The sequence below is a fragment of the Lissotriton helveticus genome, chromosome 6 (assembly GCF_964261635.1).
Source record: "Lissotriton helveticus chromosome 6, aLisHel1.1, whole genome shotgun sequence".
Classification (NCBI taxonomy): Eukaryota; Metazoa; Chordata; class Amphibia; order Caudata; family Salamandridae; genus Lissotriton; species Lissotriton helveticus.
Genome location: NC_136067.1, coordinates 733,020,481 through 733,043,376, shown reverse-complemented (window position 1 = coordinate 733,043,376; position 22,896 = coordinate 733,020,481). Strand labels below are relative to the sequence as shown.

Genomic DNA, 22,896 nt, shown 5'->3' with positions numbered 1-22,896 from the left:
TTTACAGAACCAGCCTTCTCCTTATATACAGAAATAATAGCTGCGAGCGAGAATTCTTGAGTTTATGATATGGCTATACACATATTTCGTATTACAAAAAGAGAGTCAGGGAGAGTATGAAGACACTCTTGTTCCCCGGTCAGTATTTTATAAACAAAAGAAGAGTGTCCATGTAGAAAGGACTAAGCCAATCACAGGAGCATCCGAACAACCTCACTGGGATGTTAAGGAAGGCCCTCACTCACCACCTAGTGATGACATGCTTCATCATCGGGCCCCACCAAAGAGACCGAGTGTCTCTTTGGTGTGCTGCAACGCCAGAATTACTGCGGAGCGGGATGGTGAGTAGAGGGCGTGTTGCGTGCAAAATTAAACTAGTGAGTGATGGAGGATTAAAAAAGGTCAGTAGTGTATCAAAGAAAAACTTTATTAAATGATCACTAAAGACAATGGAGTTAAAAATATGTGAGGGACCAGTCCACTTTAATTGAGTGGTGGATTCCTACAATGTTGTCGACATGTTTCTTGCCATTGAAACGGTGTTAATTTACCCGGCAATTCTTCAGGACTGGGTGTGCAAAAACCCCGGCGGTATGGGCACGCTAAGGCCCACCCTAACCTAGAAACTAACCTGGACTTTCGCCACGCCTCGGACCTCTGCTGATTCCTGCCTGCTAAACCGCTGCTGCTCGCCGGACCCGCTGCGCGGGTCCCGCTTCGCGGTTTTAGCAGTTTTGGGGAACTTTTGCCTGAGGCTTGTTGGGACACCGGCAGGGCTGCGAGGGTAGAGCGGGTGGACTCTGAGTTCCAGGAGTCCCCGCGCGCCCGTGTCAGCTGGGCTCCTCTCCCTGCCGGCCGCACCCCCAACACAGCGGTATTTAATCACCTCAAGCCCCCACACCAGCGGGAAACTAACCTGGACTTTCGCCACGCCTCGGACCTCTGCTGATTCCTGCCTGCTAAACCGCTGCTGCTCGCCGGACCCGCTGCGCGGGTCCCGCTTCGCGGTTTTAGCAGTTTTGGGGAACTTTTGCCTGGGGCTTGTTGGGACACCGGCAGGGCTGCGAGGGTAGAGCGGGTGGACTCTGAGTTCCAGGAGTCCCCGCGCGCCCGTGTCAGCTGGGCTCCTCTCCCTGCCGGTCACGCCCCCTAGTTCACCTTTTCACATCTTCAAAAGGAGCAGTCTTTCCCGCTGCGCGGGAGCGCGCGGGAGGGCGCCGGGAGAAGCCCGGGACAAGGGCGGGACCGTCTGTGGCCGTCCGGGGCCGGAGGAGGCCGGGCTGGGCCTGATCTCTTTCCTTGTAGCCCGGAGGACATTGTTCAGTACTTTTTGGATATGGCAACAGAAGAAGAAACCCCAGGTAAAAAATCCAGATTACGTAACGGTTCCCTGGAGAATTACTTTCCTAAGAGGAGCGAGGGTGAAAAGGATTCTATTCTAGCAGAGCGTAGGGCAGAGCGGCGTCGCTCTGTTGAGAATATGAAACTTAGACCCCTTACCGATAGTCTACTTGAATTGAACCGGGAGGATGATTCGCATGTCTTAAGTGAGGATAACGTAAGTCAAGATGGAGTCCCCTTATTGTTTCGTGATTTTGTAGCCACTCCTTGTTTGCCCTCGGACAATATTATAATTGTTTCACCCACTCCTAGTAGTAGTCTTGTGGCTGACGCATCTAAATCTAGGGAGCAAAAAGTTAAGTTTTTTACTGCTGCCCAGACTCACCGCCCTCCCCCTAGTAAAAAAAGGAGGAAACAAAGGGTGGTATCAGGTAAAGCGAAAATATGTCACGCTGATTTCGGTAAAGGGACAAAAACTCCGATTACAACTGAGACTCCTCCAGTAGTAGAGCAGGCTTATACACCACAGGTAGTTGTCTCACCGGTTCACTGTCCATCTTTAGCAACCACACAAGATGAGGGTTCTGATAATAACAATAGAGCTACCCCACCTATTACTTCACCACTACTTTCCCCCTCAGTGTCAGGGAACTTGGAATTTCTGTTGAGAACTCTTCTTCTACCCATTACCGAGTCTATTAAAAAAGTGGAAATTAGATTAACCATATTGGAAGCCGCCATAACTAGTATGTCTATCCTTACCAAAAATAAAGGAAGTGGGGCGGTGCATCCCACACCCCCTCCTACTACACCACAAAGGAAATCTAAAATTCCCCCTACCCCCGCTCTGTCTAAGCAAACTCGCCAGCTTCCGGGTGAAGCTGTGCCCCCAACTCACAACACTCCGCCGCCTATACAACCAAAAGCACTAGTCACTGGTTTGGGAGTGGGCCCCACTAAACCATCCCTAAAGGTCTCGATGAGCAACAATCAGATCGCACATGGGGATGGTGGGAAAAGTAGAATACCTCACAAAAGGGTCCCTCAAGTAGAGATTCCCCCAGAAGCTGTGCCCTACGTGGTGATTTTAACGGGGGTCCCGCAGTTAACTGAAAATAAGAAGGAGGGATATGCCGACCTTAAGAATAAAATTATTCATTGGTTGCGGCTGCACAGGCCGATAGCACCTAACATAGATGGGGACATAGTTCTTGTTAGACGGATCAACTGGTTGGGGCGTAGAACAAAAGATATTGAGGGGGACCTAGTGGTGGTCAATTTTAGAGACCCCCGGGCAGTTGATTACATCCTAAATTGGCCACCTGGGAATGGGGAAACCAGTATTATCCCACGGGCTTTAACATACTTTTACCCCAGGTCAGAAGTCACCAACCCTAAATACCCAAACAGACCACAACTTTATAGGCCTCCCTTCACACTACCCAATATTAATAATCATTCCCAGTATGGGCATCAGTTCACCAGGGTGCCTGATCTACGCTCCACCTGGTCCATGGTCCCTCAAAGACCTATGTTGAACCAGGGCCCCAGTATGTACCCCCTGAGACCCCTTACTCCCTTAGATACCTACAATCGGTTTTCCCAGCTGTCAGGGCTGGAAGACTGCGATTGAAGTTGGGAGCAGGGGGGGGGGGGGAAATGACATTGAACTTCCTGGGGATGAGGATCCTCGTCCACCTTGGGGTAGTATAGATAATGAAGAAGCTAGTCTACCCACAGACTATATGGCGACCACCACTGACATAACTGGGGATTTTAGGCTAGCTGGGCCCGTGATGAGTATGGTTGGTTGTTTTGCTACCCCCATTTCCTTGGACCAGGTGGGGGGGAGTACTTTGTCTAGGGAGGTTAACGAGAGTTTGCCCAAGGTGGGTTACACTTCCATGCCAAGAGGAAGGCGGGTAATAAACCTCCTTTCGTGGAATATTGCTGGGCTAAAGAGGAAGCTAGAAATCCCAGAGTGGCACACACTTATTGAGCAGTTCGATGTTTGCCTGTTCCAGGAGTCATGGAGTCTTGTTCCCCTACATAAATCGGGGTATACTACCCACTTTGTGCCCGCAGTAAGTAAGGGAAAGGGTAGACCATCGGGCGGTCTCATAGTTTGGATAAAAATAGACCTGAACTGGGTGGTCACAAGCCATATTGTGGAGTGTAATGATATACTCCACCTTTCAGTAAGAGGACGGGAGGATGTTGTTAGGCTTGACCTTTTTAATGTTTATGCGAGAGGGACACAGGGTGACTCTCCCTCTTTGACCTTAACAGCCCTTGATTCGGCCTTAGCTAATTGCCCCTGTTCAGCTAAAATTCTCGTGGGGGGTGATTTTAATTGTACATTTGAACCCCTTCTCGGAGACGACCCATTAGGAATTGAAGAGGAGGATTCAAAATGGTTTATCCCAACTCTTTCCCTGCCCCCTATTAGGAAGTGGTCACCTAGGGCCATTCAAATTAATGCACTGACAAGGGACCACAAATTAAGAGCCCTTAATGGTAGGACCATATCTGATCAGTCAGGGGCTTTGACCTTTAATAGACTATCAGGGCCGTCCCGAATCGATTACATCCTAATGGATGTTGGATTCTGGCCGGACCTGATTGATATGGAGGTCGTCCCAAGCCAGGATAGTGACCACAATCCTCTGTGTTGTAAGTTTAATTGGGGTGCTTTGAATGACAGGCGAGCAATTGTCACCCCAAAATCAACTAAAGAAGTCATCCCATTTAATAATAACCGTAGACTGAAATGGGATAAGGCTAAGCTTAAAGAGGGCGATATAGGAAACATCAAAGCGTTGGTTGAGGGTTTGTCTTCCAACTTAGAAATCTGGGTTGGTGAAAATCGGACCGTCAATTGTGAACACCCCTCCCTTAACTCTGCCTATAAAACTACAATAGATCAAATTGGCCAATTTTTTATTCTGAAGGGGAAAAGTAATAGGGCTCCTGCTATACCCTCCACTCTTTGTAAATCATGGTATAATGATCACTGTAAGAATAAAAGGAAGAAATTGACAAAAGCTCTGCTCTCGGGGGACCCCTTACTGGTTAGAGCGGCCAGGAGGGATTATCTGAAAGCATTATCATTGGCCAAACGGGAGTGGGAGGAACAGCATTGGCAGGATCTTTCCAATGCTGTGAGCAGTAGGAACCCGAACCTTTTTTGGGAATTGGTTAATAGATCAAGGCAGAGCAAATCGCAACCATTGGCTGATCATATAACTTGCCAGCAATGGTTTACTCACTTTTCATCCCTATATGGAGACTCAGAGGAAACAACTAGTCCTGGGGTGAATAGCCTGGGTGATGGGGACACCACAGATGACAATGCCCTTTTATTCTCAGCCGCAGAAGTAGTGTTGGCGATTAGTAACCTAACCCCTAAGAAAGCCGCAGGGCAGGATGGGATCCCTGGAGATTTGTTGATGGCGGAGCCAGAGGCCTGGGCCAAACTAATTGCGGTAATAATGAATCTGATCACGAGGGGACACCAGGTTCCAGATTCCTGGAAAGGGGCTGAGGTAGTTACTGTGTATAAGAAGGGGGCTAGAGATGACCCTGCGAACTACAGACCCATCAGTTTGTTAGATACAATCCAGAAAGTGGTCGGCAGGGTCATCATTTCAAGAGTAGGCGACTGGATAGAGGAGGCTAGTATCCTCTCCCACTTACAAGCGGGGTTCAGAAGGAAGGTAGGCACGATGGACCAGGTCTTTCGTCTTTTTGCGATCTATTGGAAGGCGGTTACCATCATGAAAGGCAGTCTGTACATGGCCTTCATCGATCTCAAAACTGCTTTCGACCTGGTCCCTCGTTCAAAACTTTGGGAAATTCTAGGAGAGATGGGTTTTCCCAGTGGTCTTCTGAGCCTAATCGTAAAGCTGCACGAGGGGAACTATGCGAGGGTTAGATGGGGATCCCAGGGGCAACTAACAGATAGGATCCCAGTGCGGAGAGGAGTACGTCAGGGCTGTGTCATGGCTCCGACCCTCTTCTCCCTATTCGTAAACGGAGTGGTTGACCATCTAAAGGGGGAGGAGTCGGATGCCCCATCCCTGGCGGGGGAGAGAATCCCCACACTTCTCTTCGCTGATGACACCCTATTAATTTCCAAATCCCCGGTGGGCTTACAAAAACTCTTGAATCGGTTTAGCTCCTTCTGCACCATCCGAGGCTTAACTATCAATACATCGAAAACCAAATTGATGGCTTTTGCACCCTCTAAAAGATTTAAAAATAACTTTTTGCTTAATAACGCCCCCCTCGAGCTGGTCGAGTCTTTTGACTATCTTGGTGTCCGGATTAACAGCCGTATGACCTGGAAGGATCATCTTTCCAAAATGTTATTAAACCATCGAAGAGTATCCGGGGTGACGCTGAAGGAGATCCGTGAATCTACCAGTAAACCGGTCTCCCCAGCTATGACCATCTATGAGGGTCAGATTCTTCCTGCAGCACTTTATGGCTCCGAGCTCTGGGGGTTTGAAGGGGTTTCGGACTTGATGAGAGCGGAAAACAATTTTTTTAGGAAAGTGGTAGCTCTTCCCGCTTCCACCCCAATGATCCCACTAAGATTAGATCTAGGCAGGAAAACAGTAAAGGACTTGGTGAGGCTACGCCCGTTGCTATTCTGGTCCCGCCTAAGAAGAACTGAGGAGCTCGCTAAGTATGCAGAAGGGCTGGATGAACTATTTTTCTGGACACTTGTAAAAAAATAGGATGGCTAAATAAACTGAAAGAATTGGCCTTCAGCTTGGGTCTAAGAGAGGCATGGGAGTTGCAATTACCACCACCCAAAGATGCTATAAAAAAACTATACTGGGATTGGGTACAGAGTAACGCTACGAGGCTTACGAATGTGGGCTCACTTACTGACCAATTTTTGTCAATTAAGTGTGTGCGAAAATTAGAACCCTTTCTCGACCTAATAACTAAACCATTGGATCGAGCGCTGTACCTAAAATTGCGATATGGGACGCTCCCGGTTCATGACTTTACGGTGAGATGGTCGAATACAGATGCCCGCTCGCGTGCATGCCCTGGCTGTGCGGCCCCAAAGGAATCGGTGGCTCACTTGTTTTTTGCCTGCCCAGCGTATAAAGGGGCGCGGAAATTCTGGTTGAAAGCCGTCTGCAGGGAATTAGGGCTGAGGTGCCATAGCCAGGCACTACGTGTCCTTTCTACAGATTCTTCATCTGCCAGTCTGATCTGTGGGGTGGCTAAATTTTTGGGAAGTGCATGGATGACACGTTCCCGCCTACTGAAATTACACTCCGGAGGTTCCATAAGCTGAGGATGAATTTATTGTAGTAGATTGACGATTGAGGTGTCCATGCTTTTACTGTATTTTATAATCTTTTATTGGTACTTTGAAATGTTCATGTATATGTATTCTTTTATGGTGAAAAATTACCGAATAAAGATATTCAAACCGACATTAGCTCTTCGTCCTATAGCAAAGTAACCAATCATTAGACAAACTAGAACATGCGACTTAGGACCATCTCAGAAATGGTGGGAAGTGAGAACACTCTTTTGTTATACTCTCATACCAGTCCACAACAGGAGTAAATCAGAGACACGGTAAGGTTAACATATTTATTTTAACGACGTGATCTCATGTGCAGTATCTTAGCCAACATAAGGAGACATATGATTAAAAATAATATGGTCAGCATGGCTACAATTCCATAAAATACAAAAGGAAAAATCATATTACAATTATGGTGAACACAGGTCCTATAGCTCCTAGTTTTAACACACTCCCTATATAGGAACTATATATTATAAACTATAGAAGGTCTCTTAGGCTTATGCGGGGGACCCCATTACCTTTCCACTCAGTAAGAGTAAATTACATCTGGATCAGCATAGGCTCTCTGTATCCCTGGAAACGGAAATCTTCCAAGTGTGTGAAATTATGGCAAGTGTGGAATAATAAAGGTGCCAGAATCTTACTTGGCTCACAACTGCCAAAATGTTGTGTCTAGAAAACGTTACGCGAACATGTCGAAAACCAGCTAACATGTTTAGATAACCTTGACGGCTTCAGCACTCACTGTTCAGACTAGGGGCACGTTGTAAGTCTAAAGATGTTGAAAACAAACCTTTTCTCATGTGTAGACCTTCGTGAAGGCTAACTTACAAAAACAGCTATGCAGTGTCGTGTGCAAAAGCAGCAAAAGGTAAAATGGCGTTTAAGCTTCTAATAAGCCATGCTAACATAACATGCACGCAAAGCAGGCCCTAGGCCATACTACACCAGTGGCCCAAAACCGGCCCCCACCCTAGCGGCCTGCTGGGGAATTTGCCGGTGCCCGCTATGGCCAGTCCGGCCCTGTCCACGTGTAGTCACAAATACTGGCCTGTGATGCTGTTCCAAGGTTCAAAGCATGTATCAGATCTGCACTCTCTACCAGGGCGGCTGTGACGCTCCTCCAACATCAGGCCGGATCGAAGGGTGGGGCTCCCAAGGCCCCCAAGGTACTCACCAGCACGGAGGACCTGGCCTGGCAGTTTGGGCTGGACTGTTCCCATTGGGCACAGGGTCAAGACTGATTTCCATATGGCTGGGTCCAAGCTGGAATGACATGGTGAGCAAAGAAATGATGGATTTAGGCACATATCTCTGTACTGGGGTGACTGTATGACATTGTTCTGCATTCTGTCCATCAAATGTTCTTTTAGCATTTGTCCCCCCGAGTAGGACGGGTATGCTCAGACGTGAGCCCCGTGCTCACCATGCCACTGGAGTCAAGCTATCCTGGCTGAAGAGGGCTGAAAGCCCAAAACCGGTCCTAGGATGCTTGTATCCAGTCCAGGGAGGACCTGGCCTGGCAGTTTGGGCTGCACTGTTTCCATTGGGCACAGGGTCCCGACAGTTTGGCCAGCCAAACTGTCATGCGCACTTATGGTACACCAACCACTCCTCCATGTGACCCCTGCCCGTACTAAAACAAAAATGACAATAACGTTGTTATTATCACTTTATTTTTCCTTTTTCCACTGCTCTGAGAGCAGTGAAGCAACGCTCCTCCGCCTTAGTGGAGGAGCCACCTCTGGATATACTGTGATCTTATGGCCTTGAGTCTCTGCTGATCCAATGCTTGCACCTTCTTTATGAGCAGTTTCTTCAGGCCCCAGGACAGACCAATGTCTTTTCTTTTCTGGTGGCTCTCCACCAGTAAACTTGCATGGGTTTATGTGGCTGTGTGTGGGCTGCACTCTGTTGACCCAAGTTCTGGTGACAAAATGCTGCAACCAAGATGTGGGCTCCCTTACTGCAGAGCCTCATTCCTCCAGAATGTACTATTATCCCCAGATAATATGCGCTGTGAATCCTGGGATTGATGAAGTCGTGTCTGCCATAATCCAATTTGCATGCCTTATATCTATTATATGCATTTTAAAAGCAAAAAAAATGCAATGTCAAATGTTTTCTGCCATCGGGGAAAAAGCAGCTTCATATCTATGTTAAACCACATCTGGTTAGAAAACTGAATGTTTTCTTTGGATAACCCTCACCCACCAGGGTTTCTCCTTGGTGGCATTGGGTCCTTCCTATTCTGCTGCGGAACGGGGCGTGCTGCGACCTACAAGTTACGTGGGAGCTTATAGGTGTCCTATAATAGATGAAAAAAGATGTAAAGACTAGGAGGGGGGGGGGGGTTTGTGGAAAATTAAAAATACCTGCCTAGTAGGAAAAAATATACTTTATTCGTACCTCTAGTCAGTATGGTTAAAAAATGGGGAAGAAATTAGACCAAAATAGTGCTGTATGTATATTTACTTTTTTTAGTATGCAGATGGTTTGCAGCAAGAGTGTTTTAGAGGAGTGGTATCAGGGAGTAGATATCCTTGGTCCTGATGAAAAGCCTTGGGGTAGGGCTTGAAACATGTAGACCCTTTGAAACTCAAGAACATAATTCCTTTGAGTTCCATTCCTTCCCCAGTTTTCAACCATACCGACTAGAGCTACGAATAAAGTATATATTTTCCTACTAGGCAGGTATTTTGTAATTTTTAAGTAACTTGTAGGTCGCAGCACTCCCTGTTCCGCAGTGGTACGGGAAGGACTCAATGAATAAGCATGCCACCAGGGGGAAACTCTGGTGGGTGAGGGTTATCAACATTCTGTTTTCTAACCAGATGTGGATGTCAAGTCCATGATTGACGGACAGGCTCTTTTTGTTTGTTGACAATATTGATAGGAAGACGAGTCCCTCTGCCCTTTTCATCTACCCCTTTACCCCCCTTTGTTCTGATATATGTTAAACCACACCTTGAGAGGGCTGGAGAGGAATATACTGGGTGAAAAATGGATAAAGAAAATGGGACCGGAAATGCACAAGGACGGACGTCTCTAATCACGCCATGTAAAACAATGGGACAAAGAGACAGATAAGGGCAGACTGAATACCATTTCCATACCATGAAAGCACATTAATGCAATGCTGTGTGGCATGCAGTCTCCATTTTTTTTGTTTAAAAATGTTTTATTGGGATTTTGTATTTCATTACATCAATCATAATATCAATAAAAATCATTTGATCGTGAATTACATTAACATATGTCTATTATCAATTGAGAGATCACTTTAAAACGAACAGAATTAATCGCTTATTACATGTTCCGATATTGCAGACATGGCATAATAAATATTCTGAGTGTTATCCCATGCCCGACCTCTGATTTGGTGGTAGTAGATATACTAGCCCTCGGCTGAGTATGTCAATTTTAATCAGGAATCATTATGTATTCCTTTCGTGTTCCTTTGTGGTGTACTCTCGTTTGGCGTTGGACTTGTGTGTTCCTATTAAGCTATCATCGGAATCGGACCCACTGATGTAGGGGAAAAACCACTAACCTCGGTGGTGAACTGGGTAAACTGATGCGGTCAACTAGTGTAATATGGTTATGTGTTTGGTTGTGGTTGCAGTCTATGTTACGATATCAGATAAAGGGGGGGGCGTGGAGATTTGGCTCTGTGTGTCCTTCGGAGGTCTGAGGTCGTCTCATTGCATTGTCCGTCCTAGGGGCCTCATTTATGAAAGCCTTGCGCCACCGATGCGTCACTTTTTCCCATGTTAAAAGTGACGCACCGGTGGCGCAAGGCCTTCATAAATAAGGCCCTAGTAGGTGTCTGTGTCTGGTCGTATGCTGTGTGGCATGCATTCTCCATGATATGACACAATAACGGGCATATTTGTAAAGTTTACTTTCACCCCGAGGTCTTTTGGGTTCATTAGCAGAAAACAGGGATGGTACTAAACTCAGTGGGAATTTCTGTGTTGACAATGGTAGGATGAATGGTAGTGTGGTTCCACGAGGTCAAATCTGGGACCATAGAATCAAACATGCATTCCTGGAGCGGATGAATTAGTCCAATGGCACAAGCCCCAGCTGGGACTTGGATGCGGTAACCTTAAGGCAGGCAAGGGAGACACGGGGATGGTCGAAACATACATGGTTAGATAGAAAACTATATTAGTATTTGAGTGTAGGTCATCGTTTTAAGGAGTGTGTAAGGTAAACAAGACCTACAGCCCAGAAAGCGATTAATGGCGAGGTATGTTATGATGTACCTGGATTGCAAAAATAAGACCCACTTTCAAACGTCTCACAAAATTATGCAAGAAAATGTAGCTTGCATCTCATAGATACTCCATGAATATACTGTGTTTTCCTCGGGCATGTGTTGAGGATTGGCATATGTTCATATGTACACAAAGACGTATTGTGAAGCCTTGCGATGAAAGAAAGACATCATTTGCTATGATTTTTACCGAGTGACACTTTGTCTGGAGACTACATCTATGTCCGGTTAAAGGTTCTGCTGTGAGTGACAGAAAAAATGAGTATTGGTGAAATAACGTGGAAGAAAAAGAAAAAAAAGTATATTACGTGAACACCCAAGTTCTTCCAATCAACACTTGCAGTGAGAAACATGTAATGGATTTGTAGTTAGGAGTGCCTACTTATGCCACAAATGCTAAGGGTGAATGAAAGGGTTGTTGGTGATTACAAACTAGAACAGCAGACCAAGCCACTCAAGTGCCTCGACTGAAAAGACACCAGCCATAGGTTTCGACTAGAAATGGATTTCAGAATCTAAAATGGAACAAGAGGAAATGTAATGACGTTGAATGCAAATGCCTTGAAAATGTACTCCTAATTGCAGTGCTTGAAGTGGGATGAAAAAACTGGGGGTGTCTCTCAAAAGGGTGTGGCCGATGTAATTAATGGCGTGGCTGAGCAAACTGAAAATCTGTGGTTAGCATGTGTCGCACTCCTGGTATTTGGCTTTTCGTGTTATTGCATCCATATATATAATAGAACAAGTAACATTACACCCACAACAAGCCAGGACTGTTGGCTTTGTCAATGGTTATTAGTTGCAGAAGATAAATAAGCAACAACTATGACTTTGCAGTATATAATATTGTAAACGCTTCCGGTCTGAAATGAGGAGACTGTGAACGAACTATAACAAGTAATTTTGAAGTTACATCAAAGGCAGTGAAGAGTGGCACTACTGCGGAATTAAGATTTATTTTTTACCCTGATGGTGAGGATAAAAACGGAGAGCCCAATAGGGACCCGTCTCAGCACCTGCTTTTTAGAACTGCTGGCACTGAGCACCAGTAGGACCCAGCCCACTTAAAGCTCTGAGTAATCGTCATCAGGGTAAGTTCGTCACTTCTTCGACACGATCCTTCGCGGTTATCCGGTGTCTATTGGAAGGCAAAGTTGCTGCTCAAAACATTCAGTATGTTCGTTTATAGAATGTTATTTTCTAAACCGTACAGTTGGTAGTTTACTTCAGTTGACGTCTAACCTGAGGAGAAAGAGTGAGTTCTCGTTGTGGGCTCTCATTAAAGGAGTTTATGGTATACCTCATTTACGTTGGTTCTTAAATATTTAGCCAGCAAAAAGTTTAGAGATGTATGTCTCCCCCTCATGGTCGGTCTGAGACAGGAAAAAGGCTTGGGCGCAAAAAATAAAGTTGGCCTCCTCTAGCAAATGAGATAGCTAAAAAAGTGGCCCATGTTCTGCATATTGAGGCAGTTTTGAACTTGTATAGATGTTTTGCAAGGTACGAGAGACTACATCGTTTGTGGTAATAGCAGCGAAATCAATAGTAAAAACCAATCCACCAGACCATAGAACAGGGCCACAAACAACCAAAAGCACTACACAGTGAAGGCACTGCCAGATTGCCATAGGGCAACCCTGCCAAACCCTCTTTCTTCTGTTCGGTGTCTACAAGAGCGATGGGAGACCCACAAGCATCCTGAATATACCTATATCATCCCTGAATACGAGTTGCAGTAGAAAGGGGTAAGGATTTAGGTGGGATGTAAGGACTGCGACAAGGAAGAGGAGGACTAGGAATGAAGTTGATTGCTGGTAAGTAATCTAGGAATTACTCTCAGTTCGCTTTTTAACACCTCAGTCTTTACCAATGAGGCATAACAGAGCATTTAGGTCAAGATGAGCAAAACCACACATGACCGGCAAGAATAATCCAACACACAGTGATCTTTTATTGGAACTTTAGTACCACAATCACAACCCTAAGTCTAGTGCCCTCCATATTTGTGGAAAAGGTGAGAAAGAGTGATCTGAAGTCCCAATTGCAGCCCCACTTGTGTTGGCTAGGACTAACCTCCTCTCAAGAAGTACCATGTCAAGGGCTCCTGGGCCAGTGAGTTTGCTATTATGGCAGGGCCACTGATCCATGAAGAAATGTAAAGCATTAGAGCTTGCCTAACCTCACCGAATGGCCTAAAGTCGAAGAAGAGGCTGTATAAGTTATAGAATGGCCTTGACTGATCCAGGTATGTGAAGACCCCTCAATGGACAACCAACATATGCCAGAAATACTGTACTTCAGACTAATATGATGGGAAAAAGGACTGGAGAAACATCTCCTATTAGGTACGGAATCCAGAGAGAACCTATGACTGAAAAGGTGAAACTGGCTAAACATTGAGGATTTTTGGACAAAATGCCATTAACCGCTCTCTGCATGAAGAGGCCTTTAGTTTTCCCAAACGACAAAAGCAATGGGCACTAAGACAGAGTCTTTACATACATAAATGATGAAGAACTTCTTTGTCAGTTCACCATTTATGAAAGGCTAACAAACGTACATTTCAGGGTCGATAGTCTCCTAGACTTTTGATTTGCAGTAACTAGCTCTCTGGAAATCCCATGCTGCTCCAACTTCGCCCTCTCAACCTGATAGCCTACAGCTATATTGACCATGAATTCTGGCAGAGTGGAAGAAAAACAAGACCGGCGCGACCAGATAACCGCAGTTGGCACTTTACATTTTTTGGGGTGTTATTTTACCTTAAACGTTAAAAACTCTGGTTCTACTGATGGGAATTTTATGATTTTGGTGTCATTTTATTTATTAAATTATGCATTCTTTTTCCAAATTAGTTTAAGAGTTTTCATGATTACGTTTTCACTTTATTACTTTTTGCTGAAATACTTTACACGTTGCCTCTAAGATAAGCCTGCTAATGTGTGGTGGCAAACTACCAGGGAGTTAAGCACAAGTTAATTTAGTGACTTTTGTGGTTCACTCTGACCACAATTGTGTTTATTACTTGAGTGGAGCTCACCCCCCTCTCAGCTAATAACCCACTTTCTTTAAATTCTGAAAATACATGCAAGTTTTTTTCCATTCAATAAAACATGTATCTGTCATTAACACCATTTCCTGAGCCACCTGGATATCAAGAGTACATCTACAGTTGAGACCTCTGGCATTTATAATGATAATTGTTTCAGTTAGTAACATAAAAGGTAAGCCCGTGGTGACGTTCAGTTGATGGAGCCACCATTGAGATGTTCCTTGATTCCCTGTTGTATAGGTGACATGGTTGTGTAAGTTTTTGAGCCGGAAGACAAAACAATATTTGGATGTCAACGACATAGCAAATTTGTGCAAAAGATATCAAAAAGACATGGTATACAGTGGCCTCTGCCTTGGAACGGGTGTGGTGGGATGGGGGATGGGTACGAAAAAAGAAATAAACTTACCTTCACCCCGCCTCTCTTCCGTCCTGTTCATCTGCACTGGCAGCACCTGAAGCACCCAGACTCTCCCAGCCAATTACGACGCTCCATGAGCAGCATCGTGATTGATCTGAGCGGCCTGTTTGGCAGCTTAGGCAGTGCCTTGGCGTCTCCACCGGGCTGTGCAACACAGTCCGGTGGAGAACATGCTAAGTGTGCAAGACAGTTTGGCTGGGCCAAGAGGGCCGACCAAACCATCTTGCACACTGAAGGAGTGCAAACCACTCCTCACTCTGCTGTCTCAGCCTCGCCCCGACCCGACCTGGCTCCAGTCCCGCCAAGAAAAATTTAATCAGAATAACATCTTGTTATTATCAGTTTTTTATTTTTTGCACTGCTCAAATAGCAGTTGGGCGACGCTCCTCTGCCTTAGCGGAGGAGCCGCAGCTGATGCTGTAGTTTGCCCCTGGACTCTGGGGTAATTCCCAGGCTTGCCACTTCACTGCTTCGGTAGTTCTGACAATTTCGGATAACTTGATGTCCTCCCACTCTCTGAAGCTTATATCCACCCTTCACCTGAAGCCACTCTCTCTGATTACCTTGCCATCAAAGTGACCAAAGTGATGGTGCCGCATGCACAGTCTCTGTCACGAAGCTGCTTGCAGCGTTGCCTGGACCCCTGGCTGCGTGGATCTATGCAAACCTTTGTTGACAGTGGAAGGTGGTGCTTGGCTTTCTCTTACCTCTCTCAGGTCAGCATAGAGTAGTGGAGAAGGTGGGTGGGAAGATTTTTGCTCGCCATTTTTCCCAACTGCGTTACAAAAGGCTGACGACATAATAGGTTATGAAGCTCATTCAATGAATTGTGATTTCTCGCATTTTAAAATAAAAAACAAATATGATATGTAATGCCTGAGGAAAGTTCCTCAACTCTGAATGTAACTGTAAATTAATTTTATATTTTTAAAGGTACGTGGTAACATAATCGGCATCTCAAGAAATGAATGCAATGTTTTAAGACTGCCTGTTTTACTGCCATTTGAAACCTGAGGCACAGGATCTCTTATACCACACACATCAACACTCCCTGATATACTATAGTTTGTATCTCAGAGAATCCAACTGCACTCAGAACTGAGAACGGAGAAAAACACACACTAACTCTCAATAGGGACACTTTAGGCAAAATGGGCAATAGAATGTGAAGATCTGGAGTGGTCAGGGGCATAACGCAGACCTCTGCGGTGCAGTGGGGGCCCCAAATCCTTCAGAAGGCCCCCAATCAGCGAAAGGCCAATGAATATCTGTGAGATATGAGTGACTGTTGGGCCATACTTCACATCCTGAAGGGGGTGGGGCTCATCATATTTTTTATGCCACTGGCGCCATTGTAATTTTATTGATCGGGCTAATTAGTTACTTGTCAACAACACTGAGCGTATTTCAAATGTGTAAGGTACATCAATTAAGTTGATAACCGTAAGAATATTGATGCTGGGTTATGGCGGAGCGGGACAGTCTACATTGGGGAACATGGGGGTGAGGAGTGGACATAAGAAAAATACTTGCCCCTGTGGTATGTCCTTAATGGGTACATTGACAGGCATATTAGTTGTTTTAATTGGCACCCATCGTCAAGATGAAAAATAACAACTGGCTAGATGCAGTACACATTTTTTGTTATGCCACATGACTTTGGAAAATTGGGGTGGGAAATGAACAGGGCAGGTTGAATGTTAGGTCCCATGTGGTTAAAGATACAGTAAACAACTGGTTGGTCAATTCTAAAGGTTCAAACGCTCCGTGACTTGATACCTTTTGTTAGACTATTTGAGAATACTATTGAGAATACTATTCAGGGATGGTACAATGCATTACAATATGGATTCCACGAGATGCCTTCTTTAGATGTCAACAATGCTTAGTTTACCTTTAAAGAAATACATAAGTAAAGAGAAAAAGCAATACTGAGAATATTGCTGAGAAATGACAGGTTTTCTTTCATTCTCTGGAGGAATAATTGGTACCTAGATATGCTGTAAGAATAATCAGATGGGGTAGACAAGAGAAGGAGGCAAAAAGAGATCTCTAAAAAAAGAAAAGACGGTCATCCGTGTCTCTCTGAGGGAGTTTTTTTGTTTGTTTTTCCCAAGGTGTTTGTGATAAGGATAAGAAACGTGCCTGGTTTATAAAACCTGGGGTGAATTGTAATTGGCCTAATGTTAAGCAAAACAAATGAAAAGTTGTGTGCAGTGATCACTAATGCTACTGTTTTCTTTTTTCTTCCGTAGTTGGCACTAAGGTGGTTAGAACACAACTGCCGCTATCAGTACATGGATGAGCTTCTCCAGTACGTTCGCTTTGGCCTTATGGACATGGATACCCTACACTCGGTGGCCCTCAGCCACCCACTTATCCAGGCCAGCGAGACGGCCACAGCGCTCATCAACGAGGCCTTGGAGTATCATCAGAGTATCTATGCACAGCCCGTATGGCAGACCATAAGAACAAAACCCCGCTTTCAGAGTGACACTCTTTACATCATAGGTGGCAAGAAACGAGAGGTCTGCAAGGTGCGGGAACTCAGATACTTTAATCCGGTGGACCAGGAAAATGTTCATATAGCAGGGATTTCTAACTGGAGTGAACTTGCACCCATGCCCGTGGGCAGAAGCCACCACTGTGCAGCAGTCATGGGCGACTTTATGTTTGTAGTTGGGGGCGAGGTGGAGCATGTCACCGGCCGCAATTGCGCAGGGAGGACCGCCTGCCGGTATGACCCACGCAGTAACACCTGGGCTGAGATTGCCCCCATGAAGAACTGCCGGGAGCACTTTGTTTTAGGGGCAGTGGATGAATACCTCTATGCAGTAGGAGGCAGAAATGAACTACGCCAAGTCTTGCCAACAGTGGAGCGGTACTGCCCGAAGAAGAACAAATGGGTCTTTGTGCAGTCTTTCGACCGATCCCTTTCATGCCACGCTGGGTGTGTGGCCGATGATCTGCTTTGGATATCAGGTAGAAAACGTTTCACAAAATTTGAGGTACTTAAATAAAATACCAAAATATTTTCATGCCTTACCACAGTGAGACTATTTTGGCATATTGTGTCCTACAGAAAGTTGAGGTCACTATTAAACGTTGTTGAAATGCATAAGATTTCCCTCAATTGTCACTATGACATTTCTTTGTGGTATAGTAAACATATTGTTAATTACAAAATCCTTTTTTATACTGCATGACATGTTTCCAGTATAAAGTTGCCCTGTATGTTGCAGATTTAGATATGCTCCAATGGACCAGTGTTCTCACGCCAGTAATTTCAGGTGCAGGAATACCGTGGTCAGCTTTAATCGGCCAGAGCAGTTTGCTACCCAGGTATACCACTCTAGTCGACTTGCAATTGACCCCTTAAAATTTAATAGAGTTGAAAAGCAAATGGTCATCCTTTGCACAACAAAAGGAATCATTTTTGGAGACAGACTTTGCAATATGTGTTAGCTGCAGCCATATATGCATTAGATAGGAAGTTCTCACCAAAAGAATCATTTAAAGGGGCTATTTATCGAATAATGCTACAAGCCCAGTAAGATGTCCTTTGTATGGCTTATGTGTTCCTCTGAATTTCAAAAGTAGTAGTTCTTGCAATTGGGCACTGGCTTGCTTTCCAGTTCCTACAACTTTGAAAATATTCTGGCAGTCCACAGCCAGACTTTAATAACACTTTTAATTTAGTATAGTCTTTTTTGGACTTGCATTGAGGAATGCATGGGCAGAATGCTGGATGCTGCCTTTCTTTCACCCTCCTGATCAGGACTAGGCTACCTCAGATGCACTACATCTCGTGACTGCCCAGAGTGAAATACCTGTTCCATACTTTGTGAACTAATACTGAGGGTCAGCGGAAAGTGATAGATTGTGAGGCAATCCTCAAGCAGAAAGGGCTTATCATATATTAAACGTTTGCCCAGTGCAGCCCTGAAGGAAGAACAATAAAAATGCAGGTTGAGGGTCGTCATGGAGGCCCGAAGTTTGTCTGCCTGTACTGCCACAACTTGTTGTCTGGAATTTAGCAAGCTAAGCTGGTGACTTGGTTGTGTGCAAGCATTGAATTCAGGATCCAGTGTTCCTTCCTGAGCCTCTATCCAGCCATCCTTGATGGAGAGGAGCCCCTATTACACTGTACCCCTTGTCTATCTGCAATAGATCAACACTAGGTGACCACCCTTTGATTGGAGCTTATTGGGATGTGATCCATTTTTCGTTTCTGAACAAGGGAACAAATTAATATTATCCTAATCTTTGACTAGAGATTATTTCTGTCCCAAATGCCTCATAGCAAACACAAAGGAAGTGTGTCCACCAATTTGTTTGAGTTTCGGATTGGTTGGGGTGTGATTTAGGGAGTTTGTAATCAACATGTGCTGCAGCATTGACCCATGTTTCTGAGCTACCTAACCAACATTTGATTGGAAACAAATGGAGACATTGAAGTAGCAATTTCTAAGTGTCAAGGTGTCAGACACCATTTGGGTGCAGATGGGGGAAGGGGGGGGGGGCAACAAACCATAGACGGCCTACTAGGCCTCAAATGTGGAGGTAAGGTGACTTGTCAATGAGGTTCTAGAGTCCATCGTACTATGGTTCTGCTGGGTCAAGAATCCCGCCACCTCTGCATCTGACTCTCGGGGTAGTGAGGACAAGCAGCCAAAGGGCTTCTCCAAGAGATATGATTTGGGGGAGGGGTGGGGCTCAGAGCTCAACAATCAACCAACAGACACAATAAGATGCTAGCCCACTGCTTTTCTTTTATAAAGAGAGGTACTTTAATAGCATGACTGTTAGACCTGGCATCTTTGGCGTGGTTTCCCCCTATCTTTTTGCCTCTACCTCCTGTATTTTTGATGCTGTGCTGGATTTCGTTTTTGCTGGTTTAGATGCTTTGGACACTCTGCCACTGCTGATCAGTGCCAGAATGTAAGTGCTCCCTATGTAAATTGTTATTCTGATTGGATATACATGTTTGGCATATTTGTATCACCATGAAGTCCCTAGTAAAGTGCACTGGGTGTGCCAGGGCTGGTGATTACAAATGCTACTAGTGGGCCTGCAGCACTGATTGTGCCACCCACAGAAGTAGCTCTAAAATGGTGTCTCAGGCCTGCCACTGCAGTGCCTGTGTGCAGTTTAGAAACTGCCCTGTCCTCCTGGTCAGTGTCCCCACTGACCAGGCTTAACCCTTCCCTTTTCATGCACATTAGTCACCCCTATGGACAGCCCAAGGTGCCCCCCTGGGCAGGGTGCAGTGTATGTGAAAGGCAGAGCATGTCCTGGTGCAGGTGACATGCTCTGGTAGTGAATGGCAGCCATTTTCGTTTTTCACTATTGTAAGGCTATTTTGCTCCATAGATTAACATGGGGGATGCTGGCTACAGTGGCTACCAGCATTTCTTCTCATAGGAACAAGATAGGACATACGTATCTAGTATCCCTGAACTCAGAATTTAATAACACATCTTTTAGGAAAGGTTGTTTTTAAATCCTGTGTTTGAGAACAGCACTTTTAGAAAGTTGCTGTTCTCTTGTCTGACCCTTCTGTGTGCCTTGGCCTGTTTATGTATTGACTGTCTGGTTTGAGAGTGACAGGGGCTGGGGATTCCCCAGGAGGCTGGCTGAGTCAGCCCTAGGCTGAATGACTGCATTTGCAACTTGAGTGGTGTGAAGAGTTAGCACCTGGGCCTGAATAGGGCTGTGCCTGCCTTCCACAATGCTGGCTCCACCTCCTGTTGGGCAGCTGACGACCCTGCCTCTCACTCTGAAAGGAAAGGAGAAGCCAGGTAAACAAAGTGCTCAAGCAACACCCATAACTGGTTCAGATCGGGCTCAGGGCCCACTTGCACAAAGAGAACAAAGACTTTTAGGGGTATAAGTACAGGACCCCTGACAACAGAAAATTAGATCATTCTGGAATCAAGAAGGAACCTCTGCCAAGGAGAAAGCTGAAACTGAAGAAGGAAGACTGCCCTGCTGTTGCTCTGCTAGACTGACCTGCTGTTGCTTTGCTGCCAAGGAGAGGGGAAGGACTTTGCTGTTGTCCTGTGTCCCCTGTCTTGAAGGAATCTCCAAGGGCCTGAGAAGAGCTGGCTCCCTGTTCTGAAGTCCGAGGAACAAAAGGACTTCACCCCCAGCTTCCCTGAACTCTGCTGAGAGAGTTCTGTCCTTCCTAGAGTGCTTGATCCAGTTGTGGGGCCTCTGGAAGTTGTACCTGTGCTGGGAATCTTGAAACTAAGTTTGAGAGTCTTTTGCAATTGAAAAGTTATCGCATCGCTCGCTTGCGGGGCGCATCCCCGACAGTGCGAGAAGATTCCCGCCGCTACGAAGGTTGAGATTGTCGCAGCGTCTGTTGCCGCTGCCAGAGCCAGAGCATCCTTCGTTTGTGGGACGCTCCAGACCGGTGCGGGAAAGTCTAACATCGCTGCGAGTGTCGTCGCAGAGCCTGTCGTCGCTGGGTGAGATCGCCGCACCGCTTGCTTGCAGACCGCATCATGTCGCTGCGAGTGTCATCGCAGAAACCATCGCGTTGAGGAGCTGCGAGAGAGAAGATCACCGCTGGTCCGCGCATCGTCGCCCCGGAGATCTTTGCAACTCCAAAGATCGTCGCATCGTGCCTTTTGCGAGAACAAACTTCCTACGGAACCTCCGTACCGGAATCCATACAAGTGGCCTTCCTCCCCATACAGACCGGATTCGTCGCAACACGCCCGCTGCTGCAGCGGAGCTGTCGCAAACGCCTCCCCAGGGTCTCAAGAGCAACGCATCGCTTGTTTTCCACCGCACCAGTTTCTGCTTTTGGAACTTTGTCGCAACTAAAAGGTACTGTGAGTAAACGTGACGCAACTGTGAACTTTTCACGCATCTGTGATTTATTTTATCGCAACCTGAAGAATTTTATCGCAAACCTTAAGAACTCTTTTGAAACCATATTCTTGAACTGTGTATGTTGGATTTTTGTTGTTTTGGTCTTGTGTAGTTTAGATTAAATACCTTTATTTTTCTAAACTGTTGTGGAGTCAGTTCGTGGTGTTTTCACTGTGTTACTGTGAGTGTTGGTACAAATACTTTACACATTGCCTCTGGTTAGCCTAGACTGCTCGTACCAAGCTACCTAGAGGGTGAGCAGGGGTTATCTCAGAGGGTTTCCTCCTTACCCTGACTAGAAGCAAGGGTCCCTATTTGGACAGTGGTACCTACCCCTGCCACTAGAGACCCCCAGTTCTAACATTGTTGGTCAGCGGTGGGAAATTGAACTTGTATTTATACTAGACCCACAGTGATTGGTGTACATCACTAGTGAGTGCAGACCACTACGCCAACACATACTACTGGTTTTTGATTTTTGACTATTTTTGAGTAACTCTTCTAAAACATCATGTCTTTGAATGGGAAGGCACCCAGTAAGGAAGCAGAATTAGAGTTTTGCATTGAGGATCTGTATTCTTACAAAGTTACATAGCTTCAGCAATTCTACAACAAGTTTGAGTGCCCCATAAAGAGCGGCTACAGGAAGGATGAGCTGAAAAGAATCTTGAAGGCCCATTGGGAGGCACAAGAGGGAAATTATGTTAGTGGAGGAAATGGTTTTCAAGTCACAGATCTGCCAGTGGGTAGAGTAGGCTCAGGAGCTGGCAGCAACCATTCCAGCAGGGGCCTCACCCCAGAAGAGTTACAAGAAAATCAGAGAGTGAGAGAATATGACTTGGAAATCATGAAAATGAAAATGAAGCTATTGGAAATGGATAAAGAGAGAGAAAAGGCGGCGGAGGAGAGCAAAAGTGCCCGCGCCTTGGAGGAAAAGAAATTGCTTTTGGCTCATGAGTTGAGCATGAGAGAACTGGATCTAAAAGCCAAGGAGGTGGATGCCAGTTCAAATGGTGGCAGCGCGCAGCCAGTGCATGGGGGTAAAGTATATATTCCCAAGGACCTGGTGCAGAATTACCATAGGAGTGAGGATATTTATGCCTGGTTCACTTCGTATGAGATTGCATTGAGAATGAATGGTGTGCCTGAACAGCATTGGGGGGCGGGCCTGTGGAAACATTTTGAGGCTTCTGGAAGGAGTGTTCTAGAGCCCTTAGAGTTGGCAGGTGCCATGACCTACCCCAATATGAAGGAGGCCTTATGTCTCAGGTATGGCCTTACTCCAGAGCAGTATAGACTGCAGTTTAGAAACTCTAAGAAGAGAGAGTCTGAGACTTGGATGGAGTGTGTGAATTTGTACTCACGTGCACTGGAAGGTTGGATGAAGGGCAGTAAAGTAACTGATTTTAAGAGGTTGTTGCATTTAATCAGTTGGGAGCGCTTGAGTAGTCTTTGTGTTCCAGAGCTGCGCCAGCATCTTTTAGACAGCAAGCTGATAGACCCCATTGAGCTTGCTAAGGAGGCGGACCGCTGGACCAGTACCAGAGTCCACAGAGGAATTGTGGATACCACAGCCAAAG

General features: G+C 45.7%; 1 protein-coding gene across 3 annotated transcripts in view; it reads left to right on the top strand.

Annotated features, from left to right (window-relative positions):
* KLHL32 (kelch like family member 32) overlaps positions 1–22,896 on the top strand; it is a 945,199-nt gene that overhangs the window by 729,462 nt on the left and 192,841 nt on the right. For all 3 annotated transcript variants that reach the window (XM_078646842.1, XM_078646843.1, XM_078646844.1), the window contains one exon: positions 16,690–17,416. In XM_078646842.1, the coding sequence (XP_078502968.1) occupies positions 16,690–17,416 (727 nt within the window). The remainder of the gene's footprint in view (positions 1–16,689; positions 17,417–22,896) is intronic.